The sequence below is a fragment of the Arachis hypogaea genome, chromosome 9 (assembly GCF_003086295.3).
Source record: "Arachis hypogaea cultivar Tifrunner chromosome 9, arahy.Tifrunner.gnm2.J5K5, whole genome shotgun sequence".
NCBI lineage: Eukaryota > Viridiplantae > Streptophyta > Magnoliopsida > Fabales > Fabaceae > Arachis > Arachis hypogaea.
The window spans coordinates 103425582-103443096 of record NC_092044.1 but is presented as its reverse complement, the minus strand read 5'-3'; the positions used below and the strand labels follow the sequence as shown (position 1 = coordinate 103443096).

The 17515-nt window shown below is 36.5% G+C and overlaps 2 protein-coding genes across 3 annotated transcripts; one reads left to right on the top strand and one right to left on the bottom strand.

Annotated features, from left to right (window-relative positions):
• The first annotated feature begins 5839 nt into the window (after positions 1-5839).
• LOC112711395 (glutathione reductase, cytosolic) lies at positions 5840-13146 on the top strand. Of its 2 annotated transcripts, none has more exons than XM_025764036.3 (17): positions 5840-6293; positions 6628-6805; positions 7357-7421; positions 7677-7746; positions 8405-8476; positions 9143-9346; positions 9732-9805; positions 9893-9976; positions 10178-10265; positions 10385-10466; positions 10684-10757; positions 11386-11493; positions 11626-11690; positions 11789-11902; positions 12406-12505; positions 12640-12693; positions 12871-13146. In XM_025764036.3, exons 2-17 carry the CDS (start codon positions 6662-6664, stop codon positions 12964-12966), a joined length of 1494 nt encoding a protein of 497 aa, XP_025619821.1. In that variant the 5' UTR covers positions 5840-6293; positions 6628-6661; the 3' UTR covers positions 12967-13146. The 2 variants fall into 2 exon arrangements, with proteins under 2 accessions (XP_025619821.1, XP_072059439.1); XM_072203338.1 differs by having other exon boundaries at positions 6221-6539.
• Positions 13147-13869: 723 nt separating this feature from the next.
• On the bottom strand, positions 13870-16798 carry LOC112711393 (protein disulfide isomerase pTAC5, chloroplastic). The gene is made up of 6 exons (XM_025764034.3): positions 15997-16798; positions 15769-15864; positions 15282-15410; positions 14841-15081; positions 14190-14227; positions 13870-14095 (listed from the first exon to the last, which is right to left on the bottom strand). The coding sequence occupies exons 1-6, from the start codon at positions 16597-16599 to the stop codon at positions 14000-14002; spliced, it is 1203 nt and encodes a 400-aa protein (XP_025619819.1). The 5' UTR covers positions 16600-16798; the 3' UTR covers positions 13870-13999.
• Between the last annotated feature and the right edge of the window lie 717 nt (positions 16799-17515).

The following is a 17515-nucleotide window of genomic DNA, read 5'->3' as shown; positions in this document are numbered from 1 at the left end:
GCTCGTGCTATCTTTGATGCTAAGCTCATTCCTCTAGCATGGTTGCCGCATACTCCTTCATGGGCGTCGTCCATAGTGACTCTTGCTTCGTGTGCGCTTAGGCATCGTGGTAGGGGTTGTGAGAAACCCCTTTTGTATAGGTCGGTCTCGATGAGTGTGAAAGATGCTGCCCTCCTTTTAAATGTTCTGGGGTCCTTGGTTGTTGCTAGTTTTGATAATGCATCTGCTCGGGTGTTTTGTTCCTGAGCTATATGTGTGATTTGTACTGAATGGAATTGAGGGATGAGGTCTCTTACCAGTGTATGATATTTTTCTAATAATTGATCTTTTACCTGAAAATGTCCTGTTACCTGTTGGACGACGAGCTGTGAGTCACAATAGACTTGGAGATGTGTTATGTTTAAGGATTGTGCTAGTCGTAGTCCGGCGAGCAATGCCTCGTATTCGGCCTGATTGTTGCTTGTTTGGAATGAGAATCTGATTGACTGCTCGGTTTGGAGATCATGCTTGTTGGTGAGGTATACACCCGCTCCTGATCCTTCTGCATTTGAGGCACCGTCTACATATAGTTCCAAGTATAGTCTTGGTTTGGTTGGTCTGTCAATTCTGCTAGGAAATTTGCTAAGAACTGAGCTTTGATAGCTGACCTTGGTTCGTAGATGATGTCAAATTCGGACAGTTCTATGGACCATTTGGTGAGTCTTCCTGAGACATCGGGTCTTGTGAGGATTTGTCGCAGAGGTTGATTTGTTTTGACGATGATTTGGTTGCTTTGAAAATAATGCCTTAACCTTCTTGTTGTGAGTATTAATGCATAGGCTAGCTTTTCCGTTGGTGGATATCTCAGTTCTGCGTTCTGTAGTGATTTGCTGACAAAGTAGACTGGCTTTTGTTTGTCTTTGACTTCTGTCACGAGTACCGAGCTAACAGCATTAGGTGTTACTGATAAATATAAAAGTAGGGGTTTACCCGAACTTGGTTTCTATAGGATTGGGGGAGAGGATAACATCGTCTTTAACTTTTGAAAAACTGCTTCACAATCTGCGTTCCAGTTAAAGCGTGTTTGCTTCTTAAGTGCATTGAAGAAGTGTTGGGAGAGTGTAGATATTGCTGGTATGAAGCGGGATAGTGCGACTAGTCTCCCGTTTAGTTGCTGTATTTCCTTTATTGACCGAGGACTTCTCATGTTGATTATCGTCTTACACTTCTCGGGGTTTGCCTCGATTCCTCTTGCTGTCAGCATGAAGCCGAAGAATTTACCACCCTTGACCCCAAAAGCACATTTCTCTGGGTTGAGCATCATGTTGTGTTTTCTTATCTGATTGAATACCTCTTCTAAGTCAGTCTTGTGAATGTGGTCTTGTTGAGACTTGACGACCATGTCGTCGACATATACCTCCAAATTTCTTCCTATTTATTTGCTGAAAACCTTATCCATTAGTCGTTGATAAGTAGCACCTCCATTCTTAAGTCCAAAGGGCATAACTCTATAACAATAGTTCCCTAGTTTGGTTATGAAAACTATTTTGTCTTTATCTTTTGGGTTCATTAGAATCTGGTTGTATCCAGAGTATGTGTTTAGAAAGCTCAAAATATTGTATCCTGATGCATTATCTACCAGTTTATCTATGCATGGGAGTGGATAAGCGTCCTTAGGACATGCTTTGTTTAGGTTAGTGAAGTCTACACACATTCGTCATTTACCTAATGTCTTTCTTACCATGACCACATTCGAGAGCCATGTTGTAAATCGCGGCTCCTCTATGAAACCTGCTCGCAAGAGTTTCTGGGTTTCCTCTAGACAAACGGCTCTTTTTTCATCACCCATGTTTCGCTTCTTTTGTGATATTGGCCGAGCTTTTGGATCAATTTGTAGCTTGTGGCATATGAGGTCAGGATTGATTCCGGGCATATCTGCGGGCGTCCAAGCAAACAGGTCGGCATTAGCCCGGAGTAAGTTGATGATTCGTTGTTTAGCTCCTGAAAGAAGGGAACAACTTATATAAGTAAAATGGTCGTCATTGTTATCCAATTGTACCTTTTCGAGATCGTCTGTAAAATGGTCGGTGACGTCGGCGATGTTGGCGACATCATATATTTCCTTGTTGGTATTGGCTTTCTGATTGTTTTCCGATCTTATCTTCAGGCTTTCGTTGTAGCATTGCATAGCTTCGATATGATTGGAATATATGGTGGCTATTTGGTCCCCCTGTACCTGAAATTTAACACACAGATGGATGGTTAAAACAATAGCCCCAAAAGAATTTAGAAAGGGCCTGCCTAAGATGATGTTGTAGGGGCTGTTGCAGTTAACGACTAAGAATTGTATATCTTTGGTTTTGCTCAGGGGATGGTCTCCAATGGTTATTTGTAACCATACGCTGCCGAGTATGGATACACGTTTTCCCGAGAATCCGACTAGTTCCCCGGAGGATGGTAGCATGGCTTGTTCGCTGAGCTTCATTTTTTTGAAGGTGGAATAGAAAAGTACGTCCGCGCTACTGCCGGGGTCGAGTAAGACTTTCTTCCCGAGGAGATCTCTTGCTTGGATCGAGATTACCACCGAATCGTCTAGGTTATTTGACCTTGCTTGGTAGTCAAATTGTTTGAAAGATATGTTCGGTGTTTGTGGTTTGTGCGCCGTTGCCTCAGTTGTTTGTTGCATTGTTAGCATTTCTCGGAATCGGCGTTTACGTGACGAGTTGGTTTGACCACCGCTTGTAAATCCTCCCGAGATGCAATTTATAACTCCTCTTGGCAGCGGGGGCTGTGTTCTAAGTTTGTCTGGTGTGTTTGGTGTTTGTTCTTGGCGTTTGTCATTGTGACCTTCTGAAGCTGGTCGAGCTTTGCTTATGTATTTGTCCAGGTGTCCTTGCCTCGCTAGTCTTTCCAGGAGGTCCTTGGCAATGACACATTCGTCGGTTGTATGCCTGAACTTCTGGTGAAAGGTACAGTATTTCGATTTGTTGACGAACCTCTGGTCTTGGGATGAGCCGGCCCGGCTTGGAGGTTTGACGAGCTTGTTATGTAATATTTCTTTCAGGATGTCCTCCCTTCTTGTGTTAAATCTCGTGTATGAGTCAAACTTCGGGGTTAACTTGAAAGGCCTCTTGGAGTCCCATGTTTGAGATTTGTCCTCCTCTTTTCGGGGCGGTTGTTTCTCGTTCCTTCGAGTTTCACGCAGCTCCTCAATTTCGATCTGCCCTGTTGCTTTGTCTCGGAATTCTTCCAACGTCTTTGGCTTTGCGACGGCTATGGCCTCTTGGAACTTCCCAGGTCAGAGGCCGCTCTTCAGGGCGTGGAGCTGTACTTCGGGATTGAGGTCGGGGATTTGCATGGCAGCTGTTGTGAAGCGCGTCATGTAATCTTTTAGGCTCTCGTGTTATCCTTGTCTGATCGTGCTAAGGTAGTCTGAGTCCCTTACATAGATCTTTGAGGCTGCAAACTGATTGATGAACAACTTAGAGAAGTCGTCAAAGCTGGTTATTGACCCTGCAGGCAAATCAGAGAACCATAATAACGCGGCACCATCTAAAGAGGTGGAAAAAGATCGGCACAGAATGAGATCGGAGTCACTGTTCAGGAATATCATAGATTCAAATTTCATAACGTGAACTTTAGGATCTCCGATCCCTTTGTACGGTGTCAAGGTCATAGGAAATGTGAAATTTTGAGGCATTTTAAAACTCATAATCTCTTCAGAAAAAGGGTTAGCGCGTCGTCTCCCTGTTTTCGGAGGTGTTTCCCATGTTTTTGCATTGGATTCTGACTGATGTTCTTCGTGTTGTTCGGTATTTGCTCCTTTGTTGACATTCTTCCTTTCGCCATTATGTAGTGTGGCTAACAGTTCGGCCATGCGCTGATTCTCTGCGAGCAAAACCGCGTTGGCCGCCATAAGATCAGCATTGGTATGAGAATATGGTTGGGTATCCGACTAATCCGTCATGCTTCAGTTTCTGAAATGAAAGCAGAGCACGAGGTGTGTGAAACAGTGTTATTACTGGAAAGAGAGGAAAAAAAGAGAAGGGGGTTAATTAAACCTGGCCCCACGGTGGGCGCCAAATGTTCCTTGTGGGATAAAGCTTCCGAGGTGTGGTCGGTTACGAGCTCCATCGGAGACCCGGAAGCGCTTTCCTTGGAACTGAAGACCTCGGCGTGGGACCTGCAAAAAGGACTCCGACGCTCAAGTTAGTGCTCGGTAATATATACTTCAACAAGTAAAAGTAAAAATAAGGAATCAGTGGGGTTTGATGCTATGGTGTTGTTTTCCTCGATAGCTTATGATCACTGTTGCTTTTTTTATTGCCCCAGACGAGGTTTGCTCGTCTGTTTAAATAGACTGCGTAGTGGAGGAATGTGGACATTTGAGTAGTGTTCGGCTTTTTAGAGTTTGTTACCGGGAATCAATATATGGGTTAAGTGTGAGATTCTTGGCACTTGAGACGTGTTTGACCTGTTCTCGGTTATGAGATTGTTAGTCGAGGATATCGGTAAGGTACAGGTGTGTTGTGATATTTAGGATTTGGAGTTGTCCAATCTAGTTGACCCAAAAAAAAATTAGGACATTTTCCAATTTATTCATTATAATTTCATCAACTTGAAACCATCTATGCAATATTAAAAAATTGTGTACAGAAATAATCACAACCACAAAAACTGTATCTTCTTGTCTGATCCTTAAAAAACCCGGTTATTCTTTCTCTCGATAGACAAATCAATGGGGTGGAAGTAAGGATTTGACGCTAAAAGAAGCGTTAAAACAGACATACAGTAGTGATGTGATTAAGACAAGACTGCTATTTAAATAAGAGTCGTGTAGGCAATTTGAATTATAAAACTAATGGTATAATGATAATGAGGAGTGTTTTTTCAAAAGAAAAAAAAAATATGAGGAGTGGGGATAGACAGAGAAGAGTACTACACTGCTACTAACCCCCACTAAGATTCGTGAATTAAGTAGTGCATTGGTTGGAGCTTGATTTAGAGCTTTGTTTTAGAGAAACTTTTCAGAAGTGGTGCTTTTTTTCTTCGGAGTCTGAAAATTTCATACACTGGCACAACTCACAACTAAGAAGGAGTGTTGCGGGTATTGATGTACATGATTCGGTCTAACTTGAAAATTCGGTTTGGATTCAAACATTTTTTGAATTAATTTGGTGTAATTTTATTGAATTTTTGATAGAATAGATGTCTCAAAAATAAATTCAGTTATTATTTAGGTTTGAGTTTGGATTAAGGTGAATTTAGTTTCACTCCATTCCTTGTACATTTAAGAAAATTAAAAAAAAATATATATTTTAAATTAATTCCAATGTTATGTTATATTAATTATAAATTTATTATTTTATTTTTAATTACATTTGTTGAATTAGAAAATAGATAAAAAAGTATGAAATTAGAATTTATGGACAAATTCAAATTTAAATATAAAAAAGGTAATAATTTTCTTATTATTAAATTTATCATTTTTATTATATATAAATTTTATTATCTTGATTAAAAAATCATTAAATTCTTGTTTTCTTATTTTACTAACCTCTTCATTTAAAAAAAATTTAATTCTACAATAATATCATAAGTTATGAATATATTTTTTATTTACTTTTAATTTGTTATTTATGAAAAATATAAACAAGAATATCCAATTACGTATTATTATATTATTAAAATTAATTAATTTTTATATTTTATTATTTTAATAACCATTCAAAAGAATATTTTATTGTTGATAATATTTTTAATACATTGAATATATATATATATATATATATTTCTTAATAATTTTTAGTAAAATTTTTATGGTGTTTATATAATTATATTAACAAGAGCAGAGGAAAACAGCAAATTGAAGGGAAGATAAGGAGGCTGAAGCAAATTTTGATTGCAAATGATTCCATGTTTTGAGTTTTGACATTCACAATAGAGACGTGATTGACTAACCATTCTCATGCATCTGAACGTGAACATGCCAATTGTTAATAAACCTTTTTTTTTTTTCTTTTTCCCATTTTCCTTGTTTTTCGTATTAGAACTTTAGAAGTAGAAGTGGAACTCTTTTGACCATTCGCGCCAACCTCGTCCTTTTTTCTTATTTATAAAATTTTTTATATTTATTTTATAGTTAGCAATCGGCATTCGGCAATATCATCACCTCCGTCATCGCATTTAATTCAATTCAATTCAATTTCATATATATATCTCTCTCTCTGATTGGATCTATATTCATTTTTTATTTTCTTCCCTTTCTCTTTCTCTTCTGAGCTACGTTCTGTACTGAACTAAACAAAACACAGGTAACAGAATCTTCCATTCCAGTTCACGCTTCAATCACTCTCTTATTTCGATTTCTCGTGTTTTCCTCTGATGAATTCTCACACACATACACATATCGCAATAACTTCTTCTCTCTTTTCCTGATGAATTAGTTAATGAACTTATCATGTTTATATATGCGATGAACTTTGCTGTTATTTGATCGTGTCGAAGTTTGAATTTTCGTTCCATATCACTCTGTGCAACCGATTATCAGTGTTTGATTTGTTAGTTGCTTTAATTTATATATATTTTTGTGTGCGAATGAATGAATTGATGATGACGAGGGAGATATACCTGTATGTGTTTATGTAGATTCAGTTTCCGACTTTGTACCTAAGCGATTGAGATGGAAAGTAGGAAGATGCTTAGCGAGGCTGAGACTAATAAATCTGCGGATCAAGTGGCCAGTTTTGACTTTGACTTGTTCGTTATTGGTGGTGGAAGTGGTGGCGTTCGTGCCGCTAGGTTCTCAGCTAATTTTGGAGCTAAGGTATCAAATTTACTGACATAACACCGTTTTTATACTGAAACAATTTGTAATTAAGTGACAAATACCTATATGCTCTCAAATAATATTTAATCTGTATTCCAAAATCGTTTACTCTTTTTTTTTATTATTATTATTCAACTTTTAACTATTTGTACATGAAACTTAGTAATCGTGAAGTTCTTAGGTGATAGTAGATTATCAATTTGAAGATGTGTAAAATCACGTTTCTTTGTGAGTCAACACTAAAATAGGGAATGCAATTTTGTAAGTGGTCGAGAAGCATATCCGAAGTGCTGCTCTCATGAGTTATGACCACTCAAGAATTTATCTTTTGATGAATGTAATCTAGTGTATGAGAGTCTTGACATTAACAACAGATTTTAAGTTGTGAAGTTTTTCAGCTTGGAACGTGGATGTATTTAGTAACAGGGAATAGTAGAATTGGAGGCATATAATGCTAGTAGAATTCTAGTTTATCCTCCCCTTCGACCTCCATATTCTTCTTCTTTTATTGGATCATCTAATAATATTCTAAAACTTGCTTTAAAAAGGTTGGAATTTGTGAGCTTCCGTATCATCCAATCAGCTCGGACAAGCATGGAGGCTTTGGTGGAACGTAAGTTCATTATAAGCTTGTACATTCTGTGCTAACATCTACATTAGCTCCAAGCAGTTACTTTTACGGTTATTTTTTGTTTTGCGCCTTCTTTAAGCTGCATTCGTAGATATACATTAATTTGGCTTTATGCTTCTGTTGTGTTATTGTCCCTCATTCTCCTTGCTGCTCAATAATATCACTTCAAGTACTGAGCAGTTCTTCAAAAATCTTATAATTTTTAAGTAATTAATTATTTTATTTTTCATTTCAAAGGTGTGTGATTCGTGGTTGTGTTCCCAAAAAGATTTTAGTCTATGGAGGAACTTTTGGAGGTGATCTTGAGGTAAGTATTCGATAATCGATATAAAGCTTATAATGCCAGCCATTATATTGAGTTTCTCAGTTTACATGATGGATTATTTTGCTCAGCTGTATATGTAGACCGATTGACATACTTTGCTCAATTGGTGTGTCTTTTCTTGCTGATTAAAGTTGATCTTTTGGAACTAAATGGAAAACAGTACAATTTGGTGGACAGAAGAGTATTTGATAATCGAATTAGAAAACAACTCATATTTTATAATTAGTATAACTATTAATTTGATAGCAGCAAGCAACCAAAATTATTCAGTTATTAACAAATAAACAGAAGGTTTTCTGTTACCTATGAATAACTCTAGGAAGTCTAGGTTTAAGTACAGCCCTATATATTCTTCTAAGCTTTTGCAGGACTTCTTACACTAGGTTCATAAGATTAGATAAGATCTGTTGCTGTTCTGTACGATTGGTTCAATTTCTCATGAAGTATGCGATGCAAACAGAATCCATATTTGATTTTCTCTAGTTGATCTATCAGAGTGTGTGTGTATGTGTGTGTGTGTGTGTACACCGCTATACTCAATTCATCAGTAGATAATTCTTATTTCAGACTTTCAGTACTTCCTGTATCTTCATTTTTTTGTTCACCTGTTATAACGATTTAAGAAATTTGACTGTTGTAGGATGCCAGAAATTTTGGTTGGGAATTGAGTGAGAAAATTGATTTCAACTGGAAGAAGCTCTTGCAAAAGAAGGTATTTCAAGTATCTTATGATTTTATTTGAGTAGAATTTTTAATCTTCTATTCATGTTATTTGTAGTTACTTCTACCAAAATTAGAAATATATTAATTGTTTTCTGTGAAGATGTTATTATCAAATCAAAATACGCAAGTGAAATTTCACAAAAAGATTAAGAATTATAAGGAGGGATAATAACTTAACATCGGTATATCATTCCACCTTATTCTGTAATTGTATTATCTACAAAATAGTGCCAGTAAAGTGTTGAAGAAGGAAACTATTTCAAGATATTATATCATCCAGGTTCTGACTGGCCTTTTTCTGATTATATGTATAAAGTTGTCAACTTACATTTATTTTAACTTCCGACGAAATGTAATTGGAAAATTTGGTTCTTATATTGACTTTTATGAGACTGGCCAATTGAGATGAGAGATTAGCATATCTCTTTTATGTTATGTATTGCTTGATATCGCTGTACCTAAGAACCTTTATGAGGTGAACCTTTTATTATCTTTGCTTTTCTGGATGCTGATTCGTTTATAAAATCTTAATGTTTGTCCTCCTAACTATGCTTATATGCGGAAGCATAAAGGAATCTACTAATTACCGGAGAAATTTGGAAACTGTTTATCTATCTGTCGCTCAATATTCAAAAATTGTGTTGCAAAACTGCAGACAGACGAAATAAGCAGATTAAATGGAGTATACAAGCGGTTGTTATCCAGTGCTGGAGTTAAAACATTTGAAGGCCAGGGAAAGATAACGGGTCCAAATGAAGTTGAGGTGACCCAAATTGATGGCACAAAGTTGTCCTATACAGCGAAGCACATACTGATTGCAACTGGTAGCAGGGCCCAATTCCCAAATATTCCTGGACAGGTGAGTTTGTCTCTTTCAGAATACCGCTGCAAAATGGTGCAACCAAGGTGCAGTTGTTTACCAATCTATCTGATTATCATAGGCATATACCTTTGATCTTGTGATACCTATATTATGAAGTATTACTTAATAAGCTACTTATTTTAAAACGTGATACTTGTGAATTTCTACGTGCAAATCTGTTTTAGCTAAGTTTGAATATTTAAATTTCCTTATTGAAGGAAAGTATCCCTCTGAAAATTTTATTTGTCTTGTTTTATCATTCCAAAGCTGAAAGATGGGAATGACAAAAAACTTGTCAGGTTTGTTTTGTTTAGAGGGATGCATAATGCTTAATGTGGAATGCGCCAACTAATATGAATGTCGTGACTTTTTGTATATACAGGAGCTCGGTATAACATCTGATGAGGCATTAAGTTTGGAGGAAATTCCGAAGCGGGTGGTAGTTCATGGCGCTGGGTCTGTGTCTCTATCTTCTTAAGATGTAAATATCGGTTAACCTGCATACCGTGTTACTATGATTAATTTGCGCTATGTTGTTTTCAGTTATATTGCAGTTGAGTTTGCATCCATATGGCGCGGGATGGGTTCCGAAGTCCATCTAGTCTACAGGAAGGAACTTCCGTTGAGGTTGGACTATAAGGCTCTTATTTTATTAAACTTCATTATTGTGAAATCTTCTAGACAGAGGGGGAAAAAAATGGAAAGACAAGCTATGGGTATACACTAAGTGAAAATAAGACCAAACATATAGCTTCCAAATTGTGTTAGCTTGAATTCTTGCTCTGTATGTTTTTGCATACTCGCATTCTGAATAATGTTTTTTCGCAGAGGTTTTGATGATGAAATGAGAGCAGTGGTTGCAAAAAATCTTGAAGGCAGGGGGATTGTTTTACACCCGTCGACAAATTTGGCTCAGGTATTCCCTTTTGGGAATTTGCAACTCATGTTGAAGTAACTTCTAAGAAGTATAAATTATTTTTTCATCCCTGTCTTCAAGACTTCTCTGATTGCAAATTCGATACACTTATTTTCTAGTTGATCAAAACGGAGGATGGTATTAAAGTCATCACAGACCATGGTGAGGAGCTGATGGCCGATACTGTACTATTTGCCACTGGTAAGGATACATACTAATTCTCAAATGATGAAGAGCCGGACAAGTTAGTATATACATATTGTGCAACAACAAATGCCATAGGGCTCAAATGTCAAATCAGTTATTCTGTCTTTAAGTTAGTCACTCGGTTCAGCAATATACTAATTTAAGTGATAAATAATGCTTTCTGCAAGCAATTTTTTCTTGTGGTATTTAAGTGTTCTTTTGTTGGCTACAGGTAGGGCTCCTAATTCCAAGAGGTTAAATTTAGAAGCTGTAGGTGTGCAAGTTGACAAGATTGGAGCCATCAAGGTTTGCAGCTTTATCTTTCTATCTTTTGTTAATATCTTGAAAGTTGAACTTCAACTATGTTTTTCAGGTTGAAATGAGCTGAGAATGAGTGCCATCCATATGTTATGCCAGTATCTGTAATATGTTAATTCATTTCTTTTTATTTTGGGTTAAAAAAAATATGAATCCAGTTTGATTATGTATTACTAATGATCTCCAAACTTAAGTATGATATTTTCTATTGGAATTGTGTTTTGCAACAAGGAAATACAGTGAATAAAGCTAAAAATCCCGTAAGATTATTATAACATTGATTAGATGCTGCTCTAGTTTGTCGTTAACTCCGGATAAATTATATTTATAAGGAATTTGTAAATCTAGTCTACATACATATGAAGTATAAGACAGACCCATGTCTGCTCTATCTTATATTGTTATACATACAGAACATACACATTACAGAGAAGTTAAGGTCCAAATTATCTAGTATTTTGCTTTGTATGTTCTAGTATTTATTTTATTTCTTCACCCCCATCAATTCCATGATCTTCATGTTATGCAATGCTTTTGTGAGTGGATGATTAGTAAATAGGTAAATAATGATTGCGATATTCATATACATTTTCTGTGTTTTTAATTTTTTTTCCAGGTTGATGAATACTCACGCACTAATGTACCTAGCATATGGGCAATTGGTGATGTGACGAATCGAATGAATCTTACTCCGGTGGCCTTGATGGAAGGCACATACTTTGCAGTAAGTGTTCTCTTGCTGAAGTAATATCCCCTTTCATTTGTTTTTTCGTTTTAAATTTGGTGTTTGTCTGTGTCACCAATTACACCAACATAGTGAGGTATAGTATATCAATTTATTTGCTACTCTATGCAGAATACGGTATTTGGTAACAGACCATCGAAGCCAGACTACAGTAATATCCCCTGTGCAGTGTTCTGGTATGATTTTCTATCTCCTTACTTCTCAGTGTTACTCTTTTTTCATTTTCAATTATTCTATCGGCTGAATATTTCACTAACACATTTTTCTTCTGCAGTAATCCACCACTTTCTTGTGTTGGTCTCAGCGAGGAGCAGGCAATAAAGCAAGCAAATGGAGATGTGTTGGTTTTCACATCATCCTTTAATCCTATGAAAAACACCATCTCCGGGTATGTGTAGACTGTGCATGTGTAGTGATTATAGAGTTTTCAGCCATTTGTCATTTATTGAAGAGCAATGACTTACAGAATTCATGATAGCCCGATCCTTGGAACTCTTTTTTTCATATCGTGTTTTCCTTAATAGTTACAAAATATGTTATTTTGTGTCTTATTTTCAAAGCTTTGTGAAGGAAATGGTAAAAACAATTTTACCTTGATTCAAGTATTTATATATCAATACATTGAATAGGAGCCTGAATGAAAATTAACATGAAGTCAGAATGAAATTCGAAAATTATATCAGACACCCCATGTTGATTTACATAGAACCACCACATTTGGAAATCGCTATCAATCTATTTTAAATGGAAAAAAAAAAAAAGAAAAAGCCCTGGTTAGTCGTGAGCTTTTTTCTGAGTTCGAGCTCTTCAATATTGGATATTTTTCTTACATCCTTTGTCTATGTGTACCCTTTTCATAATCATCTCAAAATGCTTAAAATTTTGAAATAGGCGACAAGAAAAAACTGTTATGAAGCTTGTTGTGGATGCTGCGACAGATAAGGTCCTTGGAGCATCCATGTGTGGACCAGATGCACCTGAAATCATGCAGGTATCTATCTATCCATCTTAATGCCCTCACACAGGCTGTTAGCTATGAAGAAATCCTTGGCTATCTGATAAAATTTCATTTCCTCATGATGGTTTATAGTTATGATTCCTGATATGCATTTTGATGATCAATAGGGTATTGCTATTGCCCTGAAATGCGACGCTACAAAGGCTCAATTTGACACCACAGTAAGTTCACATCTTCATGAATCTTGTATTATTTTTGTTAATATTTTCTTAGGTACTAGTGGCTTTAATGATATTGCCACTCCTAAACGCATTTACTAACACATTTCAAATAGTTGTGCAAGTTCCATTCATAAATATATATTTCTCTAATTGCGTGACTTGACTTTTTTTCTCTAGGTGGGAATACACCCATCTTCTGCAGAAGAATTCGTTACCATGAGGTCCGTGACAAGGCGCATCCCTGTTGGTACCACACCTAAGACAAACCTATGAACTATGCCAAGTTTGAACTTTAATTTATTTCCCTCCCTTAGAATTACTTGTATTATTTTATATTTAAATATCTATCTTAAATGTACCAATATGGAGGTTCTTTGTTATCATTTAGTATCTGTAAAATGCATTTCATTAAAAGTTTCACATGAGAGCTGCTCAATTCACTGCTTTTTCGTCTTTGATGCGTTCTCTTAGTCATTTTTTTCACTATGGTCCTGCTAAATTTGCAGAGTCCCCTTCCTTATGAGTGGCTATGATAAATAGGATTTTTTATTTAAATAAATAAAATAAATTTAATAATTATCAAAATAAAAAATATTTATCGAAATAAATACCCATCTCTTATCTCGTTTACACTAGATAATTTTGCATATATTTCATTTATACTTTAAACGAAATACATGCAAAATTATCTCGTAAACGAAATAAGAGAAAAATATTCATTTCGATAAATATTTTTTAAATTATTTATTTTGATAATTATTATAATTAATTTATTTATTAAAATAAAAAATCCATGACAAATATTGTTCGTTTGACGATAACTGACATTAAGAGTATATGAAATAAGACATTATATTATATTATATAGTACTCCAAAACTATGAAACATTTAATTCTATTACCCACGTCGCGTCTTACCTGTCTCGTATCGTATCATTTCTTCATACACTTGAAAATAAATTCAATAAGTCTCCTTGTGAAAAATCTTCAAATTAACAGAGCGTTACGCAATTTTGTTTTTGTGATAAAAAAATATATTAAGTCTGTAGCAAACGCAGTTCGTACATGGGAGGAAGAGGAATTGTAGGCTTCCGACAGCAATAAAATTGTTGGCCTCTGTAAAGCTTCAGTAAGCTCCAAAGCCCCTAATCTTTTTTTATATTCAACTTATTTAACTTTTCACTCCAAGGTTGTTTTGTATTAAATAGTTTTATCTGTTTGAAGAAAATCTCAGAACACAATTCGTAATGCACTGATATTGATAATCATATACATGTTTGAAATCATAAGGAAATGTATGGCATACCTATACCCTAGCTTTCCCTCCACAAATATCACATATAGTATACCCTAGGCCTTCACAATATGGACATTTTGCATCCTCATCTACCCATTCCAAAAACTGCATTGAGGGGTTCATTGGTGAGTTCAAAGCTTTGTTCAACACAAGAAAATTACAAAATAAAGCTTTCTTGGAAATAAACAATATTACTTACTTGAGGTTCAACATTTGGCTCACCACTTCCATCACACTCTGCCAAAAAGGAAATGGAAAACTGAGTGGAGATAAGTAGGATATTTTCAGAGTTGATCATGAATAGTAATTTAAGTAGACAGTGTTATCATAACTCATAAGCAAGTCAAAAAGCAATGATTTTCCTTGTAATGGTTATTATAAGAGACCTGAATGAAGTTTAATAGTATCAGTTAAACTAACATGAAATAGAATATTTTCTCACCAAAATTATTTATAATAAAGAGTATTAATCAAAGAAGTTAAATAAACAAACATTAGTATGAACAGGGCAAAAATAAAATATCTTCTCACTTCAAAGCAAAACAAAAATCTCAATATTAATTACTCCCATTATTATTGTCCTTTTAACAATCTCAATAAATTTTTTTCAAGTAATCTAAGCACAATAGCAAGTGATAGCTCTAAGGAATATTTTCTACTTGATACTAGAAATGAAACTATCCATCATGTATCCTGCAAAATCAGGCAGCTAAGAAATGGAATGGTGTTTTATAGAAGTTACTTGTGTACTTCTTCTATTCCAAATGAATTATGAAAGCTCTTGAAACAAATTTCCTTGGAATTAAGAGTTCCTGAAGAGACTAATCGGTAGTCAAGGGACCGTACATACCTGTACATAACAAACGGCCTTCCCCACGACATTGAAGGCATTTGGTTGTTCCATCCTTCTTCTTGCTCTTATCAAGTCCATCACTTGAGGTGAGTCTTGAGGGTTCTTCCCACCGATTCTCTCCAAGAAGAAAAACTCCCCGACGGGTGGCTTCTATTTCTGTGTCACCTTTCTTCACAACTTTCTGCTGAACTTCTGAAATTTCTGTCACAGAAGCAACCACAGCTCCATTTTCCCCTTCCTAGAACACATGGAGAATAGAAATTCAATCCAAAACCATTCTTATATTTTCTCTCATCATTATTTTATACATATATAACCAATCGTAGGAGTGAAGAGCATTTAAGCTCTATCAGAAACCAAGTTTTCAGACAGAAATTTAATAAAAGCAACATAGAAGATTAACGTAAACAAGAAGCTACAAATTAATAACCAGCATACATGCGATGAAACACTAGTGGATTTTCTGTTTTCATTGGCATTGCCTGAATCCTTGGTTTGTATCTCCAAATAAAGCCTTTCAAGAAGTTCAGATGTCATAACACCATCCTCAGAGGCACCTAATGCAGCCTGTCAATAAAATGTCATTACCCTTATATGAAAAAAACCCATGAAAAACAAGTCAACAGGGCGTGATATACAGAAAAACAGTTTTTGAAAGTGAGCTTTGAAACAATAGTTGAGTTGTCCACGAGACCACAAGGTCACTGAGTTCAAATCAGGTTTAGAGGCCTACGTTCCTACATAACATATAATGCTGGATGCTTTGCACCAAGCTGTCTTTTAACTCTTTTAGTACAATAAGTTTATAACAAATAATCTTCTCTCAGCAATTTCACATAAAAAAAACTTTATGCAAAATAATATTAATAACAAGTTAACAACACCATTAACGATTTTTTTTTAAATAGAAAAATGAGGGACTAACTTGCCAAGTCTTGACAGCTCGTTCAGTGCCACTGGAGAAGCTGGAAAACTCCATGTCCTCCTCGCCCGAGTAAAATCCTAATTTCAGCAACGCTTCCTATCATTATTTCATTCCACACAAAATAAATAAATAAATAATCACAAAAACACCAATTCCCAGCACAAACAAGTAAAGAGGAATTAATAACAATAATTGTAATAATGACAATAATAGAAAATTGCAACAAACCTGCATCTCTCGAACTTGTTCTCCTTCGGAACCCATCCGCAGAGTGATCCTCTTCTCAACCTTAGCAGCAGCGTCCTCAATAAGCACAACCTCCTTTTCATGCTCAAGAACCTCTTCTTCTTCTTTTTCTGCATCGAGTTCCTCCTTCTTCTTCTCGACCAGTACCAGCCTCTGCTGCTGCGAATTCGATCCACTCTCCAAAACAAGGTTCTTATCCTTCAAAGCTTGCAACAGCGCTGCCACATTCGGAACCGCCTCCGAAGAAGAAACCTCCTGCGCCAGAAGCCGTCGCTCCAGGGCCTGAACCTGCATCCTGAGCTCGGCAATCTCCCGGAGCAGAGCGTCCCGCTCACGCGCCCAACGCTGCTCCTCCCGGAGCCAGCGCTGCTCTTCGCGGATCCAACGCTTCTCCTCGCGGAGCCAGCGCTGCTCCTCGCGGTCGGAACTGGAAGGAGAAGAGGTGGAGCAGCGGCATGTGAGGGACGAGAAGTTGTTGGAGGGAAGAAGGAGGAGTAGAGTGGGGGATTTAGGAGAGAAGAGCGGGGAGTGGCTTTTGGTGGTTAGGGAGAGAGGGGGAAGAGGTAGGGAGGCAGAAGAAGACATTGATGAGAAAGAGAGTATGCTTTAAGTGTGGTTGCCATGGATGCTCCCGTAATAGTGATGGGTAAGAGGAACTCAGGAACGAAGATATTTTCGTTGCTAATTGCGATTACTCTATTATCTCCAGCACAGGGCGCTTTTCAAAGAATTGGTACTCAAAGAATTTAAAACCACACACTTTAGTTTCTAACTAAAATTAATTACTTGATTGATTCCTAATAATTAATTTTGTTGGTCATTTTGGTTCTTTATTTCGTTAACTCTAACGGATAATAAAATAGTCCCTGACAACTCTAACGGAGGACAAAATAGTCCTTGAAAACTCTAATAAGGAATAAAATGATCCCTAACCCCTTTATTCGAAAACGACACTGTTCTTCCCCAATTTTTATCATATCTCGCATAACCCTAATATTCATACTCTCATTCTTCATCTTCACAGTCTTTTTTTCCATCTTTTCCTTCCTCCTCTTTATCTCCAAGATTAAGTCATGGTGTGATTGTCACACGTGTCGCACCTAGCTCAACATGCCATAAACCACACACTTCCTAAATATTTGTGACTAGTACATCCACCTCCTCTGCACTTCACTCACCAAAAGCATTCACTTTCACGTCTTCGATAACATCACCTCCAACCCTGACACGTCCACGACATCCTCAACACCAAGTTCTACAACTACTCCAAGGGCACGCCTTTCTCCACTCTCTGGCAAGCAATATAGATTGTTGGACATTAGGACATCATGAGAAGATTTTCCTTCGACATCATATACAAATTCTCATTTGAAATAGACACCGAGTGCTTCATTCCTTATTTTCCAGAGTCTAACTTGGCAGACAGTTTCGACCTCGCATCCAAACTATTAGTACAACGAATAATGTCGTCGTTGCCGCTCATATGGAAACTGAAGCGATT